This window comes from Bombus vosnesenskii, unplaced genomic scaffold (assembly GCF_011952255.1).
Source record: "Bombus vosnesenskii isolate JDL3184/JDL3185 unplaced genomic scaffold, Bvos_JDL3184-5_v1.1 scf7180000013264, whole genome shotgun sequence".
Classification (NCBI taxonomy): domain Eukaryota; kingdom Metazoa; phylum Arthropoda; class Insecta; order Hymenoptera; family Apidae; genus Bombus; species Bombus vosnesenskii.
In genome coordinates, this window is record NW_022882924.1 from 3,651,581 (window position 1) to 3,678,705 (window position 27,125).

A 27,125-nucleotide genomic window follows, 5' to 3' on the forward strand; every position below is an offset into this window, starting at 1 on the left:
GGGAATCGCGCGAGCGTTTCCACGCTCGTTTCACGCCGCGACTGTTCCCAGAGTGCACTCCTCGTGCGACGAACGGACACGAAGCCACTCGAGCCGCCCTTCCGGCGGAAGTTAAACGCGCGCCGCGTCCAAGAACGCCACCCGTGTCTTCCTCGGCCTCGGTGGCGACCGTTTTTTCGGCGAATTCGCAACTGAAAATTCAGCCGAGCGAATTTAGCTTGCCGCGCTTCCATGGACGGACCTTTTCACCGCGTCGAACGTTTCAGATTCATCCGAGAGTTCGTCTAAATGGCACAATACTTTTTAATTGCGTTTGAGATTGATATGAGACGTTCGACGCGCGATGGATCAGATCGAGACGGTCTAGTTTCGTATAGGATGGGATGACGATACGCACAGGGTGTCTCGTTTAAACTGAAAATGATTTTAACTCCTTGCTAAAAGGCCTCTGAAAGTCGCGTTAAAGTCATGTAACGGAGGAAGAAAAAAGGAGAAGAGAATATACCTATACCGGAGATAATTTCTCGTTAAAACGGCAGCAGCCGATATTTCGTTTCTCCTTTCTTAATCAGCTTTAATTGATCTACGACGAGCAGCGTTGTAAGATCTACCTCCAAGATTTTCCTTCAAATGCAACAAACACGACGATAGAATAACAGAATTTTCAACAATTAAGCTCTTCACAATCGTACATATACGCGTCTAATTCCCCTAACAATACCCTTCATTAATCCGAGTCTCGATTTTCAACCGTTGCAGCATTCATTGTTTCGTCAGAATATTCTCGTCGCGGGAGAAACATTTTACAGGGGGCGAGAGAATGAGATACTGAGAAATAGTGAAGAAGAGGGAGAGAGAGAGAGAGAGCGAGGGGGCGGCCGGGGATAAAGTCGAGTGGAGTTTTAGAAACGAGTGAAGCGTTCGCGAATGGAACATCTTCTGACGGCGTGCGGTGTTCTATATCCCCGATTTTTCGGTGAAACGTTTGACGATTTTACTCGGCTGCTGCCTTCGCAAACAGCCTCGTTTGCTCGTCGTTACGCCCTCATTGCCGTAACATAATTCCCGTTTGATGCGGAAAGAGGGGCCCCGAACGCGGGAGAGCCGCTTAATATCGCTCCACTGCGTTATATATTGCACACGCTGCGCAAATATACACGCGTATTACGGATGTCCTTTGTCGACGATGAGGCTCGCGCGAATTCCTTTTTAATCCTCCTTTTTTCCGTATGCGGCTCTGCTTTCAGCTCTGTTTTCTTGCCGATCGATCATCTTCCTTTTGCCCTTGCTGTTATATCGGTTCGAACTCGCTTCAAAATATTTCGTTTCTATATCTCTGTATTAATAATTAGAACTATCTATTAGATTGGCAACTATCTGATTGAGGATTTTGTAATTACCACCTAATGACAAAATCCGCGATTACTTAGTTGCCGACCCAATAAATGCGAGGACGATAAAGAAACGAATTCAATGAACGAATTAAAAACGCATCTTCTTTTGGTGCTGTGTATCGTTGACGACTTTTCCAATTGTGTGGGATAAATTGTTTTAAAGTGTTACGATAGACGCAGAGTCAATGTACGAGCGGTAGCTGATTTCGATTACTCGATCTTACGAGTTTTGTTCACTTTTTTCCTTTCGGCTGATGCGATCGATGGATGCGATAGTTTTCTTCCGATAACGAAGATTAGTGATCTTTGTTATAGTATGGGCGAAGCATACCGCTAACTATAAGTACGTATTAGGAAATCAGTTGATTTTTACAACTTTACCGCGTTTTACAACTCTTACTTTTCACTTATATCTATAATTTATGTTTTCCATAGTATGGAACATCATAGGAAATATAATTTGCTAGAGTTTCTCAATAAATATAACGTGTCCGAATGCTGGAAGCGTAGACGCATAAGTGGAAAATTAGATCCCACCGCGGTTAATTTCTAAAACTAATTTTCACCTGTGCAGATTACCAGACAGAGAAATGTTAAATTCATATATTCGCTCGTTCTCCCGACTTTGCGCTGTGAATCGACGACCTGCCGTCTGTATAGCAAAATTTAGGTACCTACCACGACAATGACTCGCGAGCACACTGATCATCATCGTCATAAACGCACGCCGCATTGTAACGACGGATAGTTTCAGGATCGCGCAATACCACAAAGCTAATAAACCGTAACGTTCCGGCATTCATGAAAATTATCGATTAGATCAATCTCCATTATCTTTGACGCGGTATCAATTATCTCACTGAAAAGTGAAATTACAGGCACGGTATGTTCGTAATACGTTGGTAAGAAGCGTGTAGAAAAGAGAAGAAATTCTACCGCAGACGAAAACGAGATTGCGAACTGATCCTTTGAATTTTCCAAAGAATCAAGGTAGAATGCGCGACGTAGATTCCGAGGTTTTTCTTTCCGCGCGCTCGGCTACCGGATTCGCGAGTAAAGACATTAGCATAGCGCTCGCTAGCTGGCAATTTAGTGCATTAGGCGCACGCTGCAGGACGGACAGAAGCGTAACGCTTGGCAGAAAACCGAGGGGAAGAGCAGTCTGGAAATGGGTGAACTGGGGAACAGAGGAAAAGTGGTCCGAAAAACCGACAACTGGAAAGGCCAAGTTGCGGAGGAAACGGAAGTGAAACAGGAAGCGACAGACCAGCCGGAACGAGGTGAAAAGGTTGGAGAATGAGGAAGATGGCAGGTAATGCGAGACAAGAAGAGCTCGGAGAATAGAAAAGGCTAGCCAGTATCAAAGAGTATATTAAAGCAATATTTTGTCAGCGTTGCTTTGTTTCTGCGAAGCTGGAGCGTTTAAGTGGAAAACTTGGTTATATAATAATATCCATACATATACATAGCTATGTAAATATTTTCTAAAAGTGTTCAAATACATTCGCGAGCCAGTGTATGTAGATCTTTATGAACAGCTGCATATACATTGCGTTAAATAGAAAGTTCGTTCCGTTTTTTAATAGCGAGATGCTACCGAGTTTAAACAATGGCCACTAACTTCGATTCAATTGGTCTAACCCGGTATCGTTGATCGATCGTCAGACAACTGTGGAGTGTAAAACAAGTACTTTTCGGAATATTTGTTTCTTGTTAGCCCGATACAATTTCGAACATGTTTCACCGAGACAACGCAAAACCAGGCGCGTCGATCTTCGCGCGACAAGAATTCCTACAACTTGAATGGAATGTTCCATTCCGTCTACGACATTCTCTCGATCACGCACGCTCAGACTATCGCTTATTCGACACAAAATTACCTCAACGATAAAATCTTCTTCTCTTTTGAAGACTGCGGAAACGAATTGGAACGTTTCTTGCTCGCTTGCTGGAGGACTAAACAACGCCGATAGATGGGATAACAAAGTTAGCACAGAGGTGGCGAAAAGTCGACGAGAGGAACGGTGCATGTATCGATCAAAAAGAGGACACGTAAATGAGAAAGTACGTCCTTCAGTTTGATGGTAAAAATCAAACGATCTCGCCGTTCAATTCAATACATTTCACCCTTCGAGAGGTTTTGACAGTTCGTCGAGATACGCATCCAGTTTAACGATAGCGTAACGCGAACGTTGTGTAATTGACAGGTTCGGACGAGATTAAGCGATCGACAAGAACGTTGTATCGCACGACAAACCGGTATAAGCGGTTCTATAGCCAGAATGGGCAGCAGAATGGGAAAAGTGGGCAAACGAAAGGGCAAAGTGCCGCGTTGGAAGGTTACATCGGACTGTTAATATTTCATGAACTGGGCGTGACCCTGTGTAATTCTCTATAATTCAGAATCGCATGATGTTTCGTTGGTAGTGGATTGTAGGCCGACGAAGAGAACGGCTCGCTGGCAGCAGCGGTGTCCGCGCGCTGATAATCGATTTGCGAAATATTGAAATTCCGATTGCGCCGGCGATCACCGAAGTTTGTTAGCGTTATCTCGGTTTCCTTTTTGCCGTTGGCTAATGGGATTCCGAGCAATAACACGCGGCCCCCGTCGATTACCTGGCCGAAAATTGTTTATTTATCAGGGACCGCGAGCACGGTCCTGATCGACTCTGCTAACGACACGTAACCCCTCTCCGGCGAAACTTTAATTAATTCCCCTTTTAATTAATGCGCTGCTGTCTCTGATTTTTGGCTTTATTATGCATTATACGCTGCTGTCGAATTCCTCTCTGATAGCCAAACTTCACATACGATCCGTCGCGTGAAAAATATTTGCTCAACAGCAATTAGGACAATAAACACGCGTTACGCTCGCTGGCGATCGTCGAAACGACTTCGACCTACTTCGCTTTAGCTTTACGACTGACAAGATGACGATACGAGCTAATATATACTAATATACGATGTAACGTAATAATTGCAAATGCGTCGCTCGGCGTCTCGTAAAATCTGTCAACGTCAACGTCAACGGAACGAGAGTATAAAAATCAATTAATACGCGAAACCGTCATGTTTATGAAAAAATATGTTTCTGAAAGAGCGTGTGGTATCTCGATTCAAGTTTCATCGCTTCAGACCTCGATTCTTGCGTTAAAAAGGAGAAAGATAAAAAAATTGTGGAAATCGCAAAAAGAGCTTCGGGCCTTGGAGGAAAGGAGCAGAGAACGGGCGACGTTTAAGCTTTTCACGGTACGGAACGTCGTTATCAAGCCTGGTGACACGAAACTCGGAAAAGGTATCGTTTTCTAGCTGGGGGCGGCTTGGCGCCGCGAGCCGACTCGCCGCCAAGCGAAACTTTTTCATCAAATTTATCGAGGAACGCCTTAGGCTGTGCTTCTACGCTCCGTTGCGAACCTGTTCGGCGGTCAAAGTCTCTGAAACCTGGTGCCCGAAACCTGGCTCTGTTCTTTGCCCGCAGGTGTTAAACCACGAACTAGCAGCGTGTCCTCACCGGTTTGTATCTCACTTTCGTCTCCATTTTCATTTCAATCCTCTAACTTGCCATATAGAACGAAACGTTAGCGTGTCCTTGTTTCATGAAAATCACTATATCACTTCCATGGAAATTAATTTGCTCGATCAATGTTACAATTCATCTTGTGAACGTTTCACGAACTTCTCGATTCAGTCTTCGCAGATTTTTTTTTGTTTCCCACGAGAATTACGTAATCTTGAAAGGAGTCGTAGATCTAATTGTAAAAAATGAAGAATTTTAATCCGATTATCGTCTATTCGAGACTGTAAGTGTTTATTGTGAAAATTCTCGAACATTTAAGAAACATTTAAGAAACGCGAAGAAGACAACAACAAATTGTTCAACAACTTCAAATTACAAAAATAGAAGAAAATAAATCTGAATTCGTAGAATCTATCCAGAGTCAGGTATTATATTTTTCTTAATAATCTTAAGAAGGAAAAATACCAGTCGATTGTTTGAAAATTCATGAATTTCTTTCTCGCTACCTCCAACAAACAGTTCTTCCAGATAGCTTCCTTAAATATTCCGCAGGCGAGGTAGAAGCCAAAATCGTTGTCGTTACCGTAAACAGTCATTTGCCGACAGAACACAGGTCGGTGTAGCTCGATGTGTGGGTGACGAAATTTTACCGTAACTGTGAATTCAGAGCCTCGTCGTTTCCCAGCAAATCGACAAGTCTACGATACTATCGCGTAAAAAGCTTTACGCTATTGTTTCGCGTCTTCAATTAAATAACACCGTTCGTGCGATACTTGTAAACTCAGCAAAACAAATATCCATAACTTCGTATCCAGTTTCCAAGGCGCAAACAGCATCGTAGGATGAAAGCTCGTTGACTCGAAAACGAACCGACGATCAAACGTGCTGGAGCACGCGTTCTCCAACGAAACATCATCGTGTGAACGTTCAATTTCTGCTGTCGGAAGGCGGCATTTCCCCCGGCGTAACCGTTTCAAAGGAGCGGGATATTTCGAAATACCGAAAGAAGGTTCCAGGAAATTTCACAGGCGAAGGGCAATTTTCGCGAGGTGCCACACGTCCGGCATCGCGACCTTAAGAATCAAACTGTCGATATTGGCGCGGATATTCCTTTGACGAGGGAAGCCTCGTATTTGCGCGGTTATTATTCCAGAAAAGGCCAAAAATCAATCCCAGACGTTTCAGTGCGAACGTACGTTTTCCCGCTCGCCGTTTCAATATCCTTGCGTGCCGATTTTCTCCGCGTACTTCCTTTTGTATCGCGTTCATAGCTCGATAGAACAAGTCGAGAGCTCGACATTTGCAGACGATGGAAAGATCGAAATCGACCTTCCCGTTTTCCAGTCGCGACACTCGCGACCAGAGACGCGGCAGATCGAGAACGAAACGCGAAGTTGCGTAGCACGGAGATGGAAAAGAAAATGCGGAGACGCAGGAGCGAAACGTCGGGGATGATGAAGTCGTCGTTTATACTTTATATCGTATGCATGAAATTTTTGGATCCCGAGAGTCGCCGTTATTGCGCCACAGGGAGGATACGATACGAGTCTCCGTGGAAGCTTACATTCTTTATGGATACGGATAGCAACGGGCCGCAGAAACCGCGATATATCCGCACACCGGGCGGGGCTTACATCGTGTTAAGCTCATGCCGCGCCGCTGCAAGGAAGCTTCGGAAACGTTTCTCGCCAGAGTTTTCCGCGGCAAGACGAATCGACCAAGAAGCAAGACGTATATTTCTGCCGTGAGCTCTTCTTTTCCCGCGAATCCGCGTCTCTCTGTGTCACAGCAACGTTATCCTACCAGGATACTTTATTCCCGCTTTTCTTACGAAAATATCATTTTGTGTATTCCTGATCTTGTAGAAATAGCGAAGCGTAGACACGTTTTTGTTCGTTACATATACGATAAAATAATCATTCATCTACCTTAAGAATTCTTACTACGAGTCGATTTTTATTTAAACTTTGTCTCTTTGAATTCTCCCGACGAAATTTCTATGAGATTTTCACGCGTCTCGATCTTAAAGATCTTACGCGTAATCGAATCTGCACGCCGCATCATTCATGCCAAATCTTCGCGTGTATTCTCTGAATCGATTCTTTCTTGCTATCAACTTTCCGGCACAGACATTCGTTCCACATCGAAATGAATTTTCACTTGGACAATTTACGAAAGGAAATATCCACTATGGTTGCTGTTATAACGCAAGAAAGAAAATGATAGAATCTCGTAGAAATTTCGTGGGAATGTACGATATCCAAAAGCTTCGACCTCGAAAAGCCAGGGCAAAGATATTCCTGCCAACAAAATGCTATGCCATATATCGGTAAAAGTTTTCTCTTCGATTCTCAAGTGCCGTTAAGTTAAAAGCTCGAGGTCTGAAAGCAGTACAACCTTAACGCTTAGATCGCGATAAAATCCTCGGGTTACTTGTACTATAATTTGCCAGCTTTAATCTCCGAGGAAGATCCACTGGCGTAGATAAACGCGTTAGTACGTGGGTAAACAATAAATCGTCCAGATAAAAATCTACTCTGGAGGCGTGCTCGTCGCATGAAATATCAGAGAGAAACGAACGAGGGACGCGAGATTTGTCACTTAGCGTCACTTAGCGTTATTGGCTTCAGCCGGTACGCGCAAAAATTAACGCGTTTCGAGCATAATTGTTATAGTCGACTGTCTACGGAATACGCGGGTCGCTTTCGTTCTTCTTCTTTTCTCCGTTGGCACGCGACAGCAGTTTTTCCGCGTGCGCGACCTGTTTGCGAAACGAATTTTCCTCGACGCGACGCCCGGCGCGGCACGTTTTATCGCGCGAAAAATGAAGACGAAGGACAAGACCGAGCGACGCCCTGTTCTTTTTTCTCCGTTGTTAAACATAATTGCATAGAAAGCGAGCTTGTAACTCGAGGCGTTACAGCCGGGATAACAGGAAACATTTGCCTTGCCGTTTTTGTCACCGGGACTTTGCCTGTGTTTCACGCGAAAAGAATGGCATGGCAACGGAAAAACAGAAAAGAGGAAAAACGCATACCGTTGGATGACCAATTCTGCGCTCCACTTTGATCTACGATAAGTATCTTAATTGTAAGATATCGGAGTAAATTGTTCGACTGAGGCAAATTATGTGTATAATGGTACTTTCATAGATCTACCAAAGATTTCATCGAGAAATAACGAGAAGAACGCTTCTTTGGAATTTAAGAATATATACGAACGCTTTCTGTAGAAATTGCAAAAGATTCGTTCTAAATTTATATCTATATTCAATCTTCTACTAATTGGAAATTAATTTTCCGAATATAGAAACGATTTTTATTAGCTGCGAATCTCTAGAACCTCCGCGTTCCAAACGTATCTATAGATTCTAGTGAAAGGACGATGGAAACGCGGGGGTCCTGATCGAACGACCGTCGATTTGTTCCGCTTAATTCCTTCGAATGAACACCCTTGGTTTGAAACGGCTCGCGGAGAAAGTAGATAAATTTCAATCGTTATGGGCTTGGCGGAGTCGTCGCTTTTTAAAAAGCTTCTGGATAGGTCTATCGATGGCCGTGAGCAACAGGTGTATTCCGTGCTTCTTGCGCGTCATAGCGTGATAGACAGCGGTAAAAAAAAGAAAGTTTCTGATAATGCTCGCCCCTTGGTTTCATCGATTATACCCTTGACTGAGTCGTATAACGTGTCGTTCAAGAAATGGACGTAGCGTAATGAATCACGACCGGTATAATGCTACTAATTAGCGTACGAGGTTATATTTTTTCAAACTTGCCACGAGAGACTGTAAGCTCGCCGCTTTAAGTCTACACGATATTTTTCCATTTTCTCAGTTCCTTCTTTCCCAAAGCGTTTCTCGTATCTCGTCCTCTAAAATCAAACATACTTTACAGCTATACGTTGAAACTTTTTTAGTCATATCTCAACAGAAATATAGACGATATTTTCGATAATTGATCGAACCGGTTATCGCGTTTAGTTCGAAACGATTTTCCATCCCGTGGAATACCCATCTTCGGGTTTGTAACCCTATCGCGCAACAGGTACCGTTTTTCTCCTTTTCCCGTACGAATCTTGTTTGCCGGTCGGCGTCACCGTGATTGATGATCGATATCGAATAACTTGGAAATTTAATATCAACATTATGCCGGTGAAAAGCGGCAGCAGGCCGGAGATTCCTCGATTGAACGGCGATCGGGGGGATGATAAGCGATTCAATTTCACCGCGAACATCGTACTCCGCGTATCGTTTATTTCTAAACGATGCGTCAGCTTAGGAAATTCCAACGGGCGGAGAGTATGCTGCCCGCACGCGGAAAAATTGGTTCGTTGCGAGGGCAACGCCGGCCGAAACGTTTCAATTTCACGTGTTCGAGAACGTTGTCCAACAATTTAATCTGGCGAACGTATCACCGCTCGTCCATCACAGATCATTTTCATCCGGATTCGATAGGAATATACGCGAACGCGTTTATGCGCGGATTTCGCGCTCGTGCCGAAGGTTTCCACGGCTATAACCTGTATTTGCTCGACAAATTTGTGCCGGCGTTATTGTCGAACGTCGCGCGCCGTTACATACCAGCATTCTTTGTGAAAGGAACTCCCGCTTTGCCGGTTATTTTTTTCGATATTCTATCGATGCCACGTTACAGGTAGCAATTTTTAATTCGCTTTGTCCCTTCCTTTTTTACCTTTTGTTCCGTACAATACGAGCGATTTTTCGATACGCGCCACGTATCAACTATTGGAGGATGATAGAAGTCGAATCGACGAGAAAGTTGGTAGTTTCGCCGTGAAAATATCCGAGCTGGTTAATCGATGTTTATTTCGAAAGAAACACGGTGGCGAGCTGTCAGCTAATGGGCATTAGGCGGTCGCTAAGTCTTCGTGATTAACTTCTCAACGGTGGCGAGTTTATAAGCAGGCTGTAGTCCTTCGGGATACCGGGGGATTACCAACTACTCTGGTCACTCGAGTGCGCCGATCGGAAATCGCTTAGAGACCCTGGACTTTGTTACACGCTCGCTTGTGTGAAAGAACTTCGTTTGATGTTGTCGATCGATGTGTTCGATGGGAACGTCAATACACCGAACCAATTTTCAGGTCCAAAATGAACATAGAAAAAGTAATACATATTCTCTGAACGTTCGTCTGCAAGATTGCCAACGATTCTACAAGGGATGTACGATTTCTGATCTTCTCTGTATTTCACACTGACAGAGGCCTGATTTTTTTAAGCTTTCATTAAATTTCTATCTTCAAATCAGTCTTATAGTATCAGGAAAAATCGAACGAGTATCCTCAATTTTTCAAGCTTCTCGTTTTTTCTTACAATACAATCTATCTCGTACTTGATTAAATCCGATAATTTTTATCAAAAAAAATAACACGTCGAGGATTCGAAATTTGCTACCGTCTCGATAGAAGGAAAAAAAAAAAGACTGGAAAGGTGTACAGGGATAGGTAGATTAATAAGAAAATACGAAGGCCAAGGTAGGTAGTTTAGAAGCTGAAATATCCTTGGTTGGTGGAAGATTCAGGGAGCATCTTCCTCGGAGGAAGAAAGTCGTCTCTGAAGCTGCTGGCAGAAGATACAGCGGAAACGTGGTCCGCTTAACCAACACGCCTCAACTGTACTCCTTCTTATCCACGGAGACGTCTACGCGAAAGAAGAAGAAACGTGGATAGAGAATAACGCGGAGAACAGAGGGGAAAATGGGAAACAGACTGGCAACGAGAATGCATCTGGCTGTAACGCGGCGAGCTAGCTATTTACTGCTCGTCAGCCGGCGCGCCTTGAAACACCGAGCCCCGGAAATTGAGATTAAACGCTGCTGCTACCTAACAGATACACACGGACAGCCGGCACGGTGATCCTTGTTAACGTTACCATCGTGTCGAACGCTGGAAATTCAAGCCGACCGCGAGCAGCACGGATTTTCGTTGCAGACAGAACTCGAGATTCACGCGTCACGAATAGTCGACATTTTTCGAAGAATACGTTCGATCTTCGTTTGAAATAACTTTTTAAATAATTTGGTAGATTCACACTGAGATTAACGCAAGTTTTCGTTCACGGAGCGATTCGAGTTTCACGTTCCGTGAATAGCGGAAATGTCCGGAGAGTATGTTTCTTTTTTTTAATGAAATTAATTTTTTCAGAATTTTTAGCATGGAGATTAATTTTTTGTTCAAGATATGGTTCGAGATTCGCGTGTCCTGAATAATGAAAATTTTCCCTAGAGTATCCGTATGATCTTTAGAGAAAATAATTCTTTTTTGATTACTTGGCTGGTTGGTTCAGAAATTAATAAAAATTTTCGTTCAAGAGAAACTGGAGATATATGCGCCGTGAACAGTGGAACGTTTTCAGAGACAACAAGTGAGATTTTTAGTGAAAATAGCTTTTTGAGTATTCGATACGTTGACTCCGAGGTAAATATAGATTTCCATTCAACACGTGATCCAAATTCACGTATCGTGGATAGTGGACATTTTCAAGGAAAAATACGTCCGATTTTTAACGAAAAAATTTGTTTGAAAATTGGATAGACTGGTTCACAGATCAATAGAGATTTTCAGTGTTTTTAACTGCGAATTTTCCTCTTTTTTTTCAGGATCGTACGTTCTTCTTTCTTGTTTGTTTTTTTCCTTGGATAATTTTGCATATCGATTCAGTTTGTCACTTACATCTCACTCCCAGGTTTTTCAATTTCATCGCAAATGGAAAGCGGTGAAACTTCCGCGCCGGTTAAGCCGCGATCTGGGAAACAATTATATCTGTGACGTAGCGAACGTGAATTCGCGCGATGACATATAACCATTTGTAAAATTCTCAAATAAAATCTGCCGCGACCTGAATAGAGCCACAGGCCCGAGAAATCTGTTTGCGAACAAAGAGAACCGCATCAACTATCGCTATATTTTTCGTTTGCTTTTTTCGAATTTTTTCCCTCAAATTTTTGTTCTTTTTGAAGTCGTAGAGGCACGACGATTGACGGACGTAAAAAGTGCCGCGAGTTCAAACAATTCGTCATAAAATCACAGAATAAATAAATATACCTAACTCTCTATTACGAATATCCATCGAACATCCAGCCAATATCGAAACAGCCGCAATACCCGCGCTAGAAAAGTATCCAGAAACTCATGAAAATCGATAGAAATATAGCGCGGTGCTGTTTGTCGAGAGCATTAGCTGGTTATCGAGCTAGCTGTGAGTTCTTGGCGTATACGTTTCCGAGGCCAACCCCCAATCGGTGGAAACGGAACTCGAGTGCACGGAGGGAAGCGAGAAACGTTCTTTAAGAGGAAGAGAACACGCCAACGATGTCTGCCGGAGATAGTGGCTATAAGCGGTGCTGGCGAATTCAAGAAGATGCGATCACGAGGAAAACCACGATCAAAACTGCTGTTACGCGTTACGGCGTTCTGAGATTGCTCGAGACCTTGCTAACTGTGCCCCTTCAATTCTTCAGCATTCGTCCAAGTTTTATCGAAACGAGTATTTACAATTTGAATCGAAAATTCACCGATCACTACCGGTGTAACTAGATCTTGATCGTAACTTTTCTTTTATCTTTGCACGATATTAAACGTGTATTTTCGAATAATAATACCGCAGGAATATTTGAAAATACCCGCTGCAAAACTTCGTGGATCGAGAATGGTCCTCGTAACGATGTCAGTCGCGAGAACTCGCCGTTTGCACATTCTACCTCGGTCGGATACACCGACAGGGAGTTTTCTTAGGTGGAAACACCGAAGCAAGAAGATAGACCGGAAGTTTATCGTCGGTCAACCGATGTTAATGCTAAGAACGCGCGGGAAAATTGAGATTAGACTGAATTTCCGGGAAACGCGAGCGTGTTGGCGGCTACGTACACAGGGCCGTGGTTCTTGTTAGAGAGCTTCGTACTACTAAGTGTCCACGAAATTTCAAGGAGTCGAGGATGCCTGGCATGGTAGACATTAGCAGCATCAACCGCTCGTGAGATTACATTGCGTTCATAGATTAGATACGCCAGTATGCAGAACCGCTAATGCTTTTTGTTCGCGGCCCCGATACCACCTACGAAATAGGAATTTTCGAGATGCTGATGGAAATTGCTGCCAACTGTTCGCGCCATCGTAGAGACCGTCCATTTTCTCACATAAACGTGCTTTTCCCTCCTGCTATCCGGAGCTTAATTTCCGTTTCAAACACTTCTTAATTGCCTAATTAGATCTTAATAAGATAATCAACGAATAATACTCGTCCTGACTAATTCGAAATTACGGATCCCTTCATTAATGAGACGATCTCCAGAAACAGACATTTCCACGACATCGTCGTTTCTTCGTCTTGAAAAATAATATCATGTACTTCGTAATTTCATACAATATTCTCCGCGACACTCCTACGTGATCTTATTTCGCTGACCTGTTTTTTTTTCTCATTATAAACATAGCAACATGACTTCCTACTTCGTGAATTATGGCACCTTCCAGTAGCGTCGTCGCTGCACAGCCACTGTAGTGATTTTGTGATGACGTTTCGATCGTTCAAGAGGAATCGAACGAAAGGAGATAGAAATTATCTACGAAATAGATTTTTAAAGGAAGAAGTACCGTCGTTCGAATAAGTCTTTATCGCGTTATTTAAAAGTGGTGTCTTTTCGTGCATTGTTTCCGAACCACTAACCTCCAAGTGGCGGAGTCTCGCGATACTCGTCGCACCTTTAATCCCGTTTTATGCAAGGAACGTTCGCGCCGTTAAATTGTCCAATCCGCAACAAGTTATTTAAAGTCCGCTTGCACGGAACGCCGCAATTAAAGTCTTCCTTGCAGGCTGCTTCGCGTGCACGACAGCGTTTTGCAACTAGACCGCCGATGATGTAACATCTTCCTCGTGGTTTTACTCGGTAATTTCTTATCGCTATTCTTTGCTTATACACACCCGACAATTTCAAAGATAAATCTACCGATCAATTATGTACGTTCCTCCATTGATCCTATGATCCTCTATTTTCCTTCCGTGCTAACCATTATCATCCAATTCGTCTCTAATTCGCTTTGCGTCTTATACGATTCGTTAGCGGATACGATTGGACACTGCACAGTTCGTCTTATATTAATTTCGATATATTGTGATAGATCGGTGGAACAGGAATGGCCTGAGGTATATAAGTAGCAAGAAGATTATATTCCGGTGTCTACTATTTTATGACATCGTACGATATCTTTATAATTATCATATTTTTAATACAGTGCTAAACGTGGAAGTTTTATATGAAAATTGGCCGATCGACAGCGTAAAATATCTTTAAATCTTGCTATCTCAACTTTTTTACTTCGTTTCCCAGAGACTTCATTACTCCGTTAAGTAGTACATCTCAAAGACTTCACCTTCGCCTGGATAAGTAGTACAGGTAAATGGATCTCGCGCCAAACATCGAACTTCTTTCACCGCTCTTCCCGAACACTTCGTTACTCTGTTAAGTAGTACATCTCAAAGACTTCACTTTCGCTCGGACGAGTAGTACAAGTAAATGGATCCGGCGCCCAACGTCGAAACTAAAATTAGCAATTTTCGCCGGCACGCGCACGCGTTTCGGTGGCGAACTGTAACCTAAAAGCGTAACCCACTAGCAGGTGGCTGCGCCTCGGTTCCGCTACCCCTGGGATAATACTCGAGAGGGGTGTAGTTAATATTAACGGCGTGCTATAGAGGCGGCGCGTGTTGTTCCTACGTAATTTCCTACTAAACGTACTAAGGGATGCCCATGCATATTTCAAAACGCCACCTACGACACTCTCGACCCGTGCCTGTCTATCGGTGTGCCCGTGTCTTTGATGCTGCGAGAATTTCCAGACGCAGGCGGTGGCTTAGAAATGGATAAGTGGCTGTCGTTTAGCGTGCTCGCAGGTTACGTGCAAATGCATTGGAATTCTTCCGACAGGTGAATATCGATTATGACAAGGAACAAAGTAAATTGTCAAGAATAATCAGCTGTCTGTTTTTAACTGAATTTCATCGACGTGATAAATCTCGGTTCTAATAAGCCTATTGATCCCAACATTTACGAATACACGGATTACACGGCGCTACCAAATCTAAATGGTAGCGCGTATCGCTGATTGATCGAAGCGATTCTTCACGCTCACCGTCTATTATTAATTGCCGCGGTGTCTGACTACGCGTGGTATTATTTACCGCGACAAATTACAGCGTATTTTGTAGTATGTATAACAGTTTCATTCGAGCGAAGTACCTGCTGTTCTATTCTATTCCTCCTTTTCGTTTTTATTGTACTACATATTACCTGGAGTTTATTGAGAACTTTTAAGATTCTCTATGGGAGTAGCGAGTGCAGCGAGTATTCTTTTGCCCCGTAACGACGCAGTGTATGCAATTGTAACCGGTCGTAAGAAAGCCAGCGAAATCGCGCGTGTTGCCCGGGTAACGGCTGCCACGGCACGAACTTATTTCACTATTTTATTAGATCGGGCACTTATGGTCATGCGGTAGAGAGAGGGTAACAACCATTGGCCGAGGGAAACGCATCGATGGAACGAGTTCGTCGTTTCGGCACGTGTAAAGGGAACCCGTTGAGAAGGTATCGTTGCACGTTTAATGCGTCGCATTGAATCGATCGACTGGAACGTCTCGCGTATATTTTTTACAAGACTCACGGTGCTACAGATTTGTCTCTATTCCTCCAAGAGAAAGGGGAAGAATAAAAATAAAAGGAACGAAATAAGGAAGGAAAAAGAAAATCTTTCTATTACACTCACAAAAGCGAGCACTTCAAGCTTGAAGTTTACATTCGCAGCGAAGATGGAGCATTTTATTCGTCAAACTCGCGTTACGACAGCAATTCTCATGGTAGTGTCGTACGTTCCAGTCGATCCTTCCGTTACGTTCGATTCCGTCTCGCTTTGCCAAAGAAATATCTTCGAGTTTACGCCCCTTTATCGAACTTTGTTCTGTCCGTGTTAGATTTTCCCACGTTTCACCAGTGTTAGATACGTCCGACAATCCCGGCCACACGCGGCCGAGTACGTGCTCGCTGACTTTCGTTCGAGCTTTCCGCGCGTGTTTGCCGCTTCTCGTCGCGGTGACATCGGTGCAGCGGCCACGGTGTCGCGTAAAATTCCGGACGCATTTTCCTTTGGGAACTTAGTCTAAACGCCGTACAATTGGTCACGTTCGGCCGCGGTGATCGGCTCCCACCGTACAGTAGAATGGGACCGTACGAGTCAGACTTTAGTTTGCATAGTGACAGACGAATCGGTTGCGAAACTGTTTGCCCCGGCTTTAACGACACTTTGAAACTCGTTGATGGACTATATCTTTACGTTGTCGCACGAAAATAATACGATATGACGCTGTGTGTATGCAGTTAGATCATTAGACATCTTCCAATGTATCTTTTTTAATGCCGAAGCTGGCAAAGTGGACGAAATGACTGTTCTATAATTTCTCAGAAAAATAATTCTACGAATTTGACGCCGTGAAAATGAAATGTAAAGAATTTTCATTCGCTTCGTATTTATAAATTTATATCTACGATACGAGTTTCACGCTTTAGTCAAGGCTGGTTCTATCGTTAAAAATATTGACGCCATCTAAACTTAGAGTTGCGTTGTTTCTGTGCCATTCTGTGTATTACGATTCCTCCCAAAGACAGTGTTTCTTGCAATTCCCAAGTGTACAAATTGAAAACGTTATAAAAGCTTAGGTAGAATATTCTTGATCGGACATTCCATTTCTCCTTTCCCGAAAATAAACCTATGTCATTTGCCTGTCAAATTGTTTCGTCGCTGAGGAGTCGAATCGATAGTGGTATTTTAATAAAAGATGAACGTCGCACGGGCGTTCGTTCGATCGTTATTTAAAATATCGCAGAGAAGGCAAACGGCGAATCGGGTGCTATTTCATGGCCGAAAGTTCGCGGATAATTGACAGATTCCCGGATAGACCTCCCGTTGATTTTTCTCCGGATCGGCTAAAACATTACCCCGTTAACGGTCGTTAATGAATGGAAATGAATGGGCATCAGTCGGCACGATGCTTCACCGGTGACACGAATCGCCACGTGATAACACCCTCGAGGATACTTTATGGCCGGTGTGCACCGAGCTATTTGTATCACGACAACGAAACGATAAATACTTCAACGAGGCCTGGTATTTACTTTTTCCCCAATACGGTTTCGCGAATGATTTTCGGTAGGAAAAACTCGTTCGAAATATAGGTTGTCCGGAAAGTGTCTTTCCTTCGCAAACGTATTTTTTACAACAATGCACCTTCGTATAAACGTGAAACCAAGTCCGTGAAATCTCTCTTTTGTCTCAACAGAACAAAATGGATCGTACGTAATTCGACAAAATAATATAAACCAAAAAACGTGCGTCTATTATTTCCTCATAAAACGAAAGAAACTTTTTGGACAACCTAATAGATTCTTCGAAGAGTTAAACGCGATTCATTTACAGCTTGAGTCGCGGACGTTTTAACGCACAGTCGTAGACAAATTTCCAAAACCGTTGAAGCTTCAATTTGCTACAGATTCTACGTTAATAATGCACAATTTTTTGCCTTTGTCAAAAAATTGTGATAAACGAGCCAGTCATATTTCCTACTTTCGCATTGACGACGATAAATGTAACTGTTCGAATTTAATCGACATAACAATGGTAAATTCAGGTCTACAAATATTGACTTTGCATGAATATGGAAATCAGATTGCTGAAGCGCCAGATGATATTACGAAGACTACACGAATCGTGGTGAATCGAAAGCATCGTTCCATTCATCGGCTATTAAGATAAATATTGTGGCCGACATTGGCCATTAAGGGCTAAACGTCTTATTAAAGGTTTCATTCAGTCGATCCATGGTTCCGGTTTGAATTTAATGACGTTGCCATGGAATGGCTTCCCGGACCATTTCAGTGAAGCTCGTTATCTCGTTAACGATTCGAGTGGCCATTCATCTATTCTACGCTTCATCAAAACGACCTGATCGCAAACTACCGGTTTCTCCGCGGCGGTCCGTCAACATTCTAAACACGTAATTTTAATTCGACTCTTTTTGCTATCTCGGATCGACAAATTTTTACGTATTATCGTATGTATTATACGAAACATCTTGACGTTACATTATCAATGTAATGAGATATAACTGTCGTAATTATGAAAATGTATTAGGTCGTCCGGAAAGTGTCTTTCTTTTACAGACACGTCTTTCACAACGATGCATCTGTATGCAAACATTAAACCTTATACACGTATAATCGCGATTATCGGTTCTTGTTACAGTGCTAATCAAATTTCAAACTGTTTCGCATAACGCGTATAATAAATTCGAGACTGGAGCTTGAGCGTGGCGATGATATATCTGCAACGTGTTAGATTCCTCTTTTTAACATCTCAAGACGAATTTTATTAGATGGTTTCGGTTTGGAGGAACACGACGGATAAACGCTGTTCGCATCGTCGTCTCATCGCGTATGAAGCGTATGAAGTGAAAGTGGAACAGGATAAATTCGACTTCGGCTATTTCGATGGAACAAGGCAAGGACAAGAGAGCTTTATATAAAATTTACAGGTTGCACGAAGGAAGGGCAAATCTTTTCTGTCTCACCGAGAGAATTCTTGAAATTATACGCTACGCTGTCCGAATTACCCCGTACGTGATTACGTCGTTGCTACTTTCAAGACCGTAAAGAAGCCGGGTCGCGATCTTATTTGCGTAAATGAGAAAAGAGGATGAGTCGAAGAGGGCGACGAGACCAGGTATGCGGCTGTTTTCGCCTAGCCCGCGGCTGTTTTCCGCTCCACGCGCCCCTTAACGCATTAAATTCTTGTCTACGCAAGGATTCTTGTAAACACGCGATGCATTATGCAGCGCAAACAGGGTTACCCTTAAATTTCAAACGCGAGGATGAGTTTACAGCGAGCTGCTTTAGACTAAGAGGCCTGATGTCTTACGTAAGCAGATATCTTGGGTCTGGAAACGAGGACAGTGCGATTTAACGAAATACACACGCGACATAACTAAAAATGTCGTGGTCGTTGTCGGCCGTTGACCGTGAAATTTAAATCAGCGTCTACGCCGTTCTATTTTTAAGCGTTCTACGTTTCAAAGAAGCTACGCGCAAACAAACCACTAGCATCGTTGAAAAAAAGAAAGGAACAAAACAAAATGTTTGCGAAGCTTGGCAATCGTAAGAGCGCAAAATATGGCAGCAAGATTTACTTTCATACGTTCTACCTTCTAAACGTAAGATTACCGTAAACGGAGAATATCGCTACTTTCCTTGTACGGCGAGAAGGCAGCTTTAAAAGCACCGATAAACTTGTGCGTTACTCTTAAGGACGTTCTTTGGTCATCCGTAAAACGTTTGACAGCGATACTAAGGAAATTTTGTATATTTCTCGTACGACCGAACCTGGAAGACGCGTATATTCTTTCAGCTGCGCGAGCTCGAGTTCAACTTTCCTCCCCTGAAACTCGTGCCAGCGTGGTTATTCCACGAAACGGCACGAGTCTTCCTCGTTTCTTAATAGTTTCGAAGCGAACGGCGGAGTCTTATCGAAATCGAGTATCGAACGTTTCGGCAACAATCGTCGCGAATCAACCCCTTCCCGGCCCCAAGATCTGTCTTCCTTTCTATTACACGCGCGTTCCAATCAATTTAGCCTGTGCGCGTGGGATGCATTGGTGCAGAATATCGCGTAACAGAGAACAGCCTGGAAGACGCGCGGCGAATAAAAGGGTGACGTGTTTGCGTGTATTTATGTGCGTGATGAATAAAATCGAAGGGAGTCAACACAGAGACACACGAGAAACGAAAGAAAGAGCGGGAGAGGGAGGGCCAGATGAGAGAATGCAAGCCTCACCTGTGCTCTGGCTACCACGTAGCTTCTGCTCTGGCCTCTCGACCCTCTCCTCGCTCGGGGGAGGCGGCCTCTCTGTCCTTTTCGTATAGTAGGGGTTGTACGAGGATGGCCACACGGTGGTCGGCCTTTTTGCTGGTGACGGCGTGCTCGGTCGTCCTGAAAATAGATTAGGACCTTTCTCATCTAACCCAGCCAACTCTCTTTCTCTCCCTCTCTTCCTCTCCGTTGCTTTCCTCTTTACGAAAACATGTTTCCCTTTTTTATTTATTTACTCGTCGTTTCTTTTTTTATTCCCCCGCTACTCTATCATTTCTTTTTCTTTCGTTTTCTAATTTTTGTTTCGCCTTTCTATCGTTTAATCGTCGTCCTCGTGCAACCATCGCACACCATACAAGCGACCCGGGCGAATTTCACGGCTAGAATCGTTGCAATCGGAACCGATCTCTTCCCGTTTCTTAATTGAATTCCGATCACAGCTGCGCGAGATCGTTGCGTAACCATAGGGACTTAATACGATGCGCGGTTAAGGAAACCATTTAATTCGTTTTTTCTATTCGACCGATTAAACGAGGCTGGTGTATGGATGTCGTATCGCGCGCAACGGTATCGACGGTTATTTGGAAACGGAATCGAGACGACCGAGGATTCCACCGGTTTATATATGCATTTCTCGAATACGGGCAAAGAAAGTTTAGGCAAATTCCGGCGAAAGATATTTTATCCTGATCCGGCGGAACTTCGAATACCCTTCATAGTGGAACTTTCTAAAAACGTGCTCGGAGAGCCATCAAGAGCACTCGACGAACATAGAACGGGAGAGCGAAAGTTGGAAAACTGCGAAACCACCGAGCGTAGCCCTATTATCCGCTAAAGTCAGTTGGTAATCCGGCGCGATTAGTTCGAGCTTCATAATCGTCGTCTTTTTCTTTTTTCTCGATGTCGAAAATCCACCCTTTCGAAAGCAAAGGAACGCTCAGCGTTTCCTGCGGATTTCGTCGAATAAAACGAAACACACCGTGTGTGAAACGCAAGCATTGAACGAACGAGGGTTGCTCGCGGGTTTGGGGATGGCCGCGATCGTTCATCGGGAAAGGAAACGCCAGCCAGAATGTCCTCTATCGTTTCACAGAGAACGGTGTTTCGAGTGGACGAGTTGAAAACGGGCAAGCACCGACCGCGCGGCAGCGCAGCGGTTTGATGAATTCCGGCAGCTTCTTTGAAAAGCAGTCAAGTTCAACTTGTTGCGTTCGATGGTGACGGACGTTCCATTGAACCGTGCGCGGTCGACAAAGAGGAAGAGCCGCACAAAGAGTCGCGATGGAAAGAAAAAAAGACAAGAGTGGATACGGGACGAGCGATTCTTTACGATTTTCCAGGATTCTCGACATCGATGATTCACGGTCGACCAAATCTTCTTCTTTTCGTATCTAATCGCTCTCGACCAAGTCAGGCGCTGCTTTCCGACCGTTTCTGGTTTGCGTGCTCTACGTTTCGATCGGTCGAAAAAGAGGAATATCGACTGGCGAATAAATGGCCCATGAAGTCGGAAGTATTATTATATTATATGGGAAAGCCAGCTACGCGGGTTTATACGAGCGAATTCGAAATTCCACGGATCGAACGCGGGTCAGGGATCCTCTCGAGTTTGCTCGAGGATCTGTAAGTTCGTTCACGCGAAATACGTCCTCTCGCAAACCGCTTGAAACTGGAATTTTCTTTAAGGATGCGAGCACGCTACCGTTTCAAAACTTCGCCGGAATTCAGTCGTTTCGATATTACCCTTGGCTTCTTTTTGTCTTCTCCATCCAGCCGCGCTTGCCGCACGTCCTTCGCAAGGATCGAGTCCTCTCTTAATTCTCAAACTCGGCCCGGAGTTCTCTCAACTCCTCGCAACTACGACGGAAGCCGCCCCTCGATCCGAGAATGTTACACAAATATGTCTGTTATGTCTGTTACTCCTGTTTCCTCGTTTGCCCGTCTCGAGTTCTCCTTGTAACTGACAGTGATAATAAAATACTTGTATCTAATAGTCGTGGCTTTTGAATCGGAGAAAACGATTTCATCGAACAAAATACAGACGTGCCATATGATTCTATCGAATTACGATCGGTTTGAACTAGTCGATAAACAAACTTAGAGCCACTATACATACAGTGAAAACAAAGCGGAATAGCCAGACTGAAGTCCAAGGTCTACAACCGCTACAGCGGTGGCCCTAAGGCAATCTTTGCGCAGAGAAGATTGAAACTTCGCTCGGATGGTAATTTTGCATAGCGCGCATCAACCAAGGGCGCAATTCGGATTCATGTCCAACACGGGACCATATACCATTGTACATATCGTTAGCCTCTATACACATTTGTGGCTTGGTAAGATGGTTCGCTAGTTATTTCTGGCCTCTATAATCGCTCGGAATATTCCAAGTTATCCCGCGTGCGTCGTATAATTGTACAAGACGATGTCAAGTTTCGCGCCTGTCCTTTAGAAGAATACTTATTCGCCGATAAGAAATATTCTCCAGCTACGTATATATCCATGATATAGTTACCTCGCGATTAAATTTACGCTATCGTATGTCTGAGCGAAAAGCTAAACCGATTACGGAAGGAGAGCGATAGGAATTTCACAGAAAATTTCGTCGGCTCGTTAACAATTTACCAAAAGCATGCGAGATTAAACGCCGGTTCAGGGGACAAGAAATAATTAATTTCCAAGAGGGGAAGTTTTCGCGTTGCGAATAAGAAGTAGCTTCGCCGACGGAGCTTGGTCCGAAAATAAACAGGTGAGCAGGTTAGCAGGGCGAATTTCGAGAGAGGCATCCGCTCAATTAATTCCCTTCCCGGATTCATAATCCCGAGTCAACTCGCTCCTTCGTACTTCTGGTTCGTTCGTTCTCCTGAAATATTCCATGTTCTCGAAGATTCTAGGAGAAGCGGCGCGTTGCCCGCGAGTTCTTCCTATGCAAGGAGCAACTTTCTCGCAGAAGCCTCTTTTCTTTCATTTCTGGCTGGCAAATAAGCGGCCCTTTAAACATCGTGCACGGGGGTTGCACGCGAGCAACGATGACAACGGCATCGTCGACGATGCTACGGGGTGACGCTAAAAAGTTTTCGAATAAAAGTTTAAATACGCCCGCACGAACTTTGTTTCGTAGCCTTTGCACCCACTGCTACAACGTCGTCGCCGTCCCTGGCTCGTCCCTGTCCTCTCTGCTTTCTCGTAACAATATGGCCGGGGCTACCATCTTTGCTGAGTCAAGAACACGGCCGGCTCTTGTGTATCCTCGTCCTACAAGCGCACAAAGACCGCCTCTCTCTGCAGGGTGTTTCCTTTCGTATACCGACGGCCCGAGCAATCGCGACCAGCCTCGTATTTCATCCGGTTTTCGTCCGCCACACCTTTGTACCATTTCTCCACCCTTATTTTCTTCCTTGTTCCTCAAGCAGCCTCCGTTTTCTTATTTCCTCCGTGTTGCCGCGTCCAGGCCAACTTTCCGAATAACTTGTTGAAAATTTAAGGGCTCTGTGCCACCTTTCTGGTTTCTTGCGAACGCATCCACCGTGAAACAGGAATCCGCGGATCGAGTAGCGGGGTAATCGTGGATTCCTCCGGTGCATCCAGAGGGAACAGGCTACCCTTGGACTCGAGCCACTCCTATATCTGCTTTTAAACGGAAAAGTTCGGCCAACGAGAGGAAATAGACGGGTCAACCGTTGTCTCGTTTTCTTCTTAGAGACGACGAGGTGCTCTTTGTACCGCGGTATTGTGTACTTATTAAACGACCGCGTGGCTCGAACAAGAGATCGCCTCGGACAAATCGAGAAATTAATTCCGTGTCTTGTTCGATGCGACGCGGAGGAAAGATCGGGACGAGAGTCTTGCCCGGCAGCGAGATCGCGAACGGTCAGGGAGATCGGTCGGAAGTAATTCAATTGGAAGTTAGAAGCGATTCGGATCGGACCTGATCTCCCGTGCGTATAGGAGCCTTTGAGCCGATTGAAACGCGAATCAAACGAATCGACGTGTTCAGGGAGTTAACGCTGATTGTTCTATCCGTTTCTCTTGTCTCCGAATAATAGCTTAACCAACCCTGTAAACGTTGAAATTTTTCCCTTGCGCGAGAAAGGGATTCTGTAGACTAATTTACGTATAGAGAAAGAGATAGATAGATAGATAGATAGATAGAAAGAGAGAGAGAGAGAGAGAGAAAGGAGACACGGTTCGGCTAAAGTTACAATTCGCTCTGTACTGAACGAACGTGTACTGAAACCAACAAGTAAGCGTTAGTATTACGTTTTCCATCGAAGACGAGCGTCCCTAAGGAGGGAAATATCGTTTTTAAGGAAGCATCGATCTCTTTGTCCGGTGTCTAGAGTCGATTGTTCGATAAAGCATACTCGCAAGTAAAAAGGTCGACGCGTCAGAGCCCAGAGGCTAATACCAGAAATAATTCCGGCCTCCTTGCTCCACGATAATTAATTACGGCCGGTAGGATCGATGGGTGTCCCGAGAGGCAACTAGTGTGTCGAGGCATTATTAAATATCGTATATTCTCGTGGGCCTAATCCCAACCCTTCGGCGAGAAGCAACCATTCCAACGAGGCGAAGGGGCACAGAATGGAGGGCACAAAGAGGTAGAGAAAGAGAGGAAATTCCAAGCGATCGTAAAGTTCACTTTTTGAAAGGAAGATTTAGAGACGTGTTTAACGAGTTATAAGCCGGTATAAATAATGGGCTCGCTCCGTGCAGATTTACCGGCTAGTTCGACTTTATAGCAGCGAAATTTGTAATAAGAATTTATCAGGTTACATAGTAGATTCTAACGAATCATCGTAAGTTAAGCACTTTTCTTTTTTAATTCTCGCAGCATCCCGGAACTGTTGCACGATGCATATTGGTAACGCTAAATCAGGCTACATTTTACACTAAACTAAAATGGTTATCTATAAGGTGGAAAGTATACATATATACGAAGTTTCTAGATCTAAGATATCGTTCAAAAACATACTTGTTACAACACTTAGTCTATACTAAAAATACTAATAAAGTAAACGTGTCTAAAATCATAGGAAAATTCTGCATCTTTTAAACATATTCGTTATAGCAACACTACATAGTAGTTACATAGTTACACAGTAACGTGACAAACAGCAAAGTATACCATTCTAAATCGAATAGAACTTGGAATATTTCTTTAACGTTGGCATTGACCGAGCGATTTTGCGATTCTTACGCGAGCCGATACCGATTTCGTCGGATATCTGTTCGCAACAGTGCAATCTGGCCTCGCGCGGCCTCTCGCCAGGACAGCGGTAATTGAATTCTAAATGCGGTTAATTGGGTCACCGGTCGACCCGACAATATAATGCTCCGATATAGAATTAAAATCATCCTTTAGATTCGCGGGTGGTCACCATGGACCGATAAACGCAGCAACATTCCTTTTTTGTGCGTTCGGAAGTTCGATATATATATATATATATATATATATATATATATATAAAAGGCGAATTATTTTGAATTATTGTATTATCTTTATACTCGATGGAAAAGAAATAGCGAGCTCACAAGATAAAGCACCAAGCCGAGATACCAGTTCCGTCCGACTTGGTTAAGATGTCTTCTATATCATTTCAAAATTGATAAGAAGCGATGTTTCGCTGTTTTTCTTTGTGCCATTTTTGTCTGTTTTATTCGACGTAAGCTACGTAACGATTATCTTGTAACGATCTATACGATGTCTTGATCTATAAATTTTTTATCGTAGACATATGTGTTTTTCACTTTTTCGTTATCATGTTACACCGTAGTAGCGTCTTACGATATATAACTAGTTTGATTATTCCGTGCGACGTTCAAGATTGAATCTAATAAAATCAATAACCTTATGTTACCTTACCGCGAAGAAAGAATTGATTTTGAGGTCCCTACGACTCTCCATGTATCTTCAATTAGATGTTACGATTTATCGAAAATTGTAAACTTTAACTACTGACCGATTTCACGATCTCGTTGTATATCGTTTCCACGAAGTATATTTTGTAATTGTATCATTTCGACACGGATTCAAAGAAATGATCTGTACATGGTTGAATGGAGGAAAGCCAAGTGTCAAGGGGTTTGTCGATCGATACGTCAACCTCGAAGGTCTCGCTTCCTCTTCGAGTCTTATCTGGCCAGATAAGGAGCAACGCGGTCCCATTGGAAACTGTTCGGTGGCGCTTAACGTCCCATTCGTGAGTTATTGCCCGCCACGGTCGGGTCATTAATAATTCGCTAATATTAAGATTGATTTCGAGCCACGGAAGGCGACGAACACGAACCACCGCCCGATTTCGCGAAACTTTCTCGTGCACGGCAGTCAATCATCCGCCTCGTATATTACGATAAAACCGTGCGACAGTTGCACGATGCCTGACTGGAAACAGGTTGGAAATCCTCGCTCGAGAGGATCGTTACGTCGTTACATTTCGTTTCCCTTTTTCAGTCATCTCGCAACCTTAATGAACGCGTGAGTTACACGCTCGGAAAATTGCACCATATTTAAGTTCCGTTAATTATCAACACGAATAAACCTTTTCCCATCTATTCGTTCAAAGATAGCCTAAATTTCATTCTCTTAAAATTCCTTAACAATTTTCCGCATTTCCAGCCATCGATAGCTGTATTGCGCGTACGTGTCCGAAACATACATAGACGATTTTTGGATTACGTTTGCTATTTCGTTAAATGGCGAAGAAAAATGTGCGGTATTCTTGTATACGAAATTGGTAATTTCGATTAGACCGGAGATTACATTAGACCCGCGAGATGAAAATCTGACAGCAGACAATCTGTCGATACTAATGAAATTGTCAATAATATAAATAATTTCTTTGGCGTGACATCTGTCAAGTAACGCGATACGTTTAAAACGCTAGTACTGCTTTTCTTATCGAAATATTCCCTCGAGATATTAAGATTTTTACCGTCTTTGATCTATCTGTACTTGAAAATCCAACGAACGACATCTTTGGCGATACTTTTCATCTTCTTTAGGATACGTATGGGTTAATCATGACTCGATCGTTCCGCGTGTTCAGTCTTCGACAAGGCAGAACCTCTTGAAAATTGAATCTGCGCACGATAGAACGGATTTTCTATTCGACAAATGTTAGCCGTAGGTTGGCAAAAACGGCGGGACAAAGATCGTGTCCCAGGTGAAAATCTGTAGCTAAGGGCAGTCGCGTAAGTCGTAAGATCTAACAATAATCCATGGTTTGCCGGGCGAGTCAAGCTACGAGTAAAATCGCGAAGCTTAATGGTGGTAATACCGTCGTGACCGA

General features: G+C 43.7%; 1 protein-coding gene across 3 annotated transcripts in view; it reads right to left on the minus strand.

Annotated features, from left to right (window-relative positions):
* LOC117241051 (lachesin-like) overlaps positions 1 to 27,125 on the minus strand; it is a 283,131-nt gene that overhangs the window by 21,953 nt on the left and 234,053 nt on the right. For 2 of the 3 annotated variants that reach the window (XM_033507043.1, XM_033507041.1), the window contains one exon: positions 19,801 to 19,956. The exons of the other annotated variant lie outside the window; for it this stretch is intronic. In XM_033507043.1, coding sequence (XP_033362934.1) covers positions 19,801 to 19,956 — 156 coding nt within the window. The remainder of the gene's footprint in view (positions 1 to 19,800; positions 19,957 to 27,125) is intronic. 3 annotated transcript variants of the gene reach the window in all.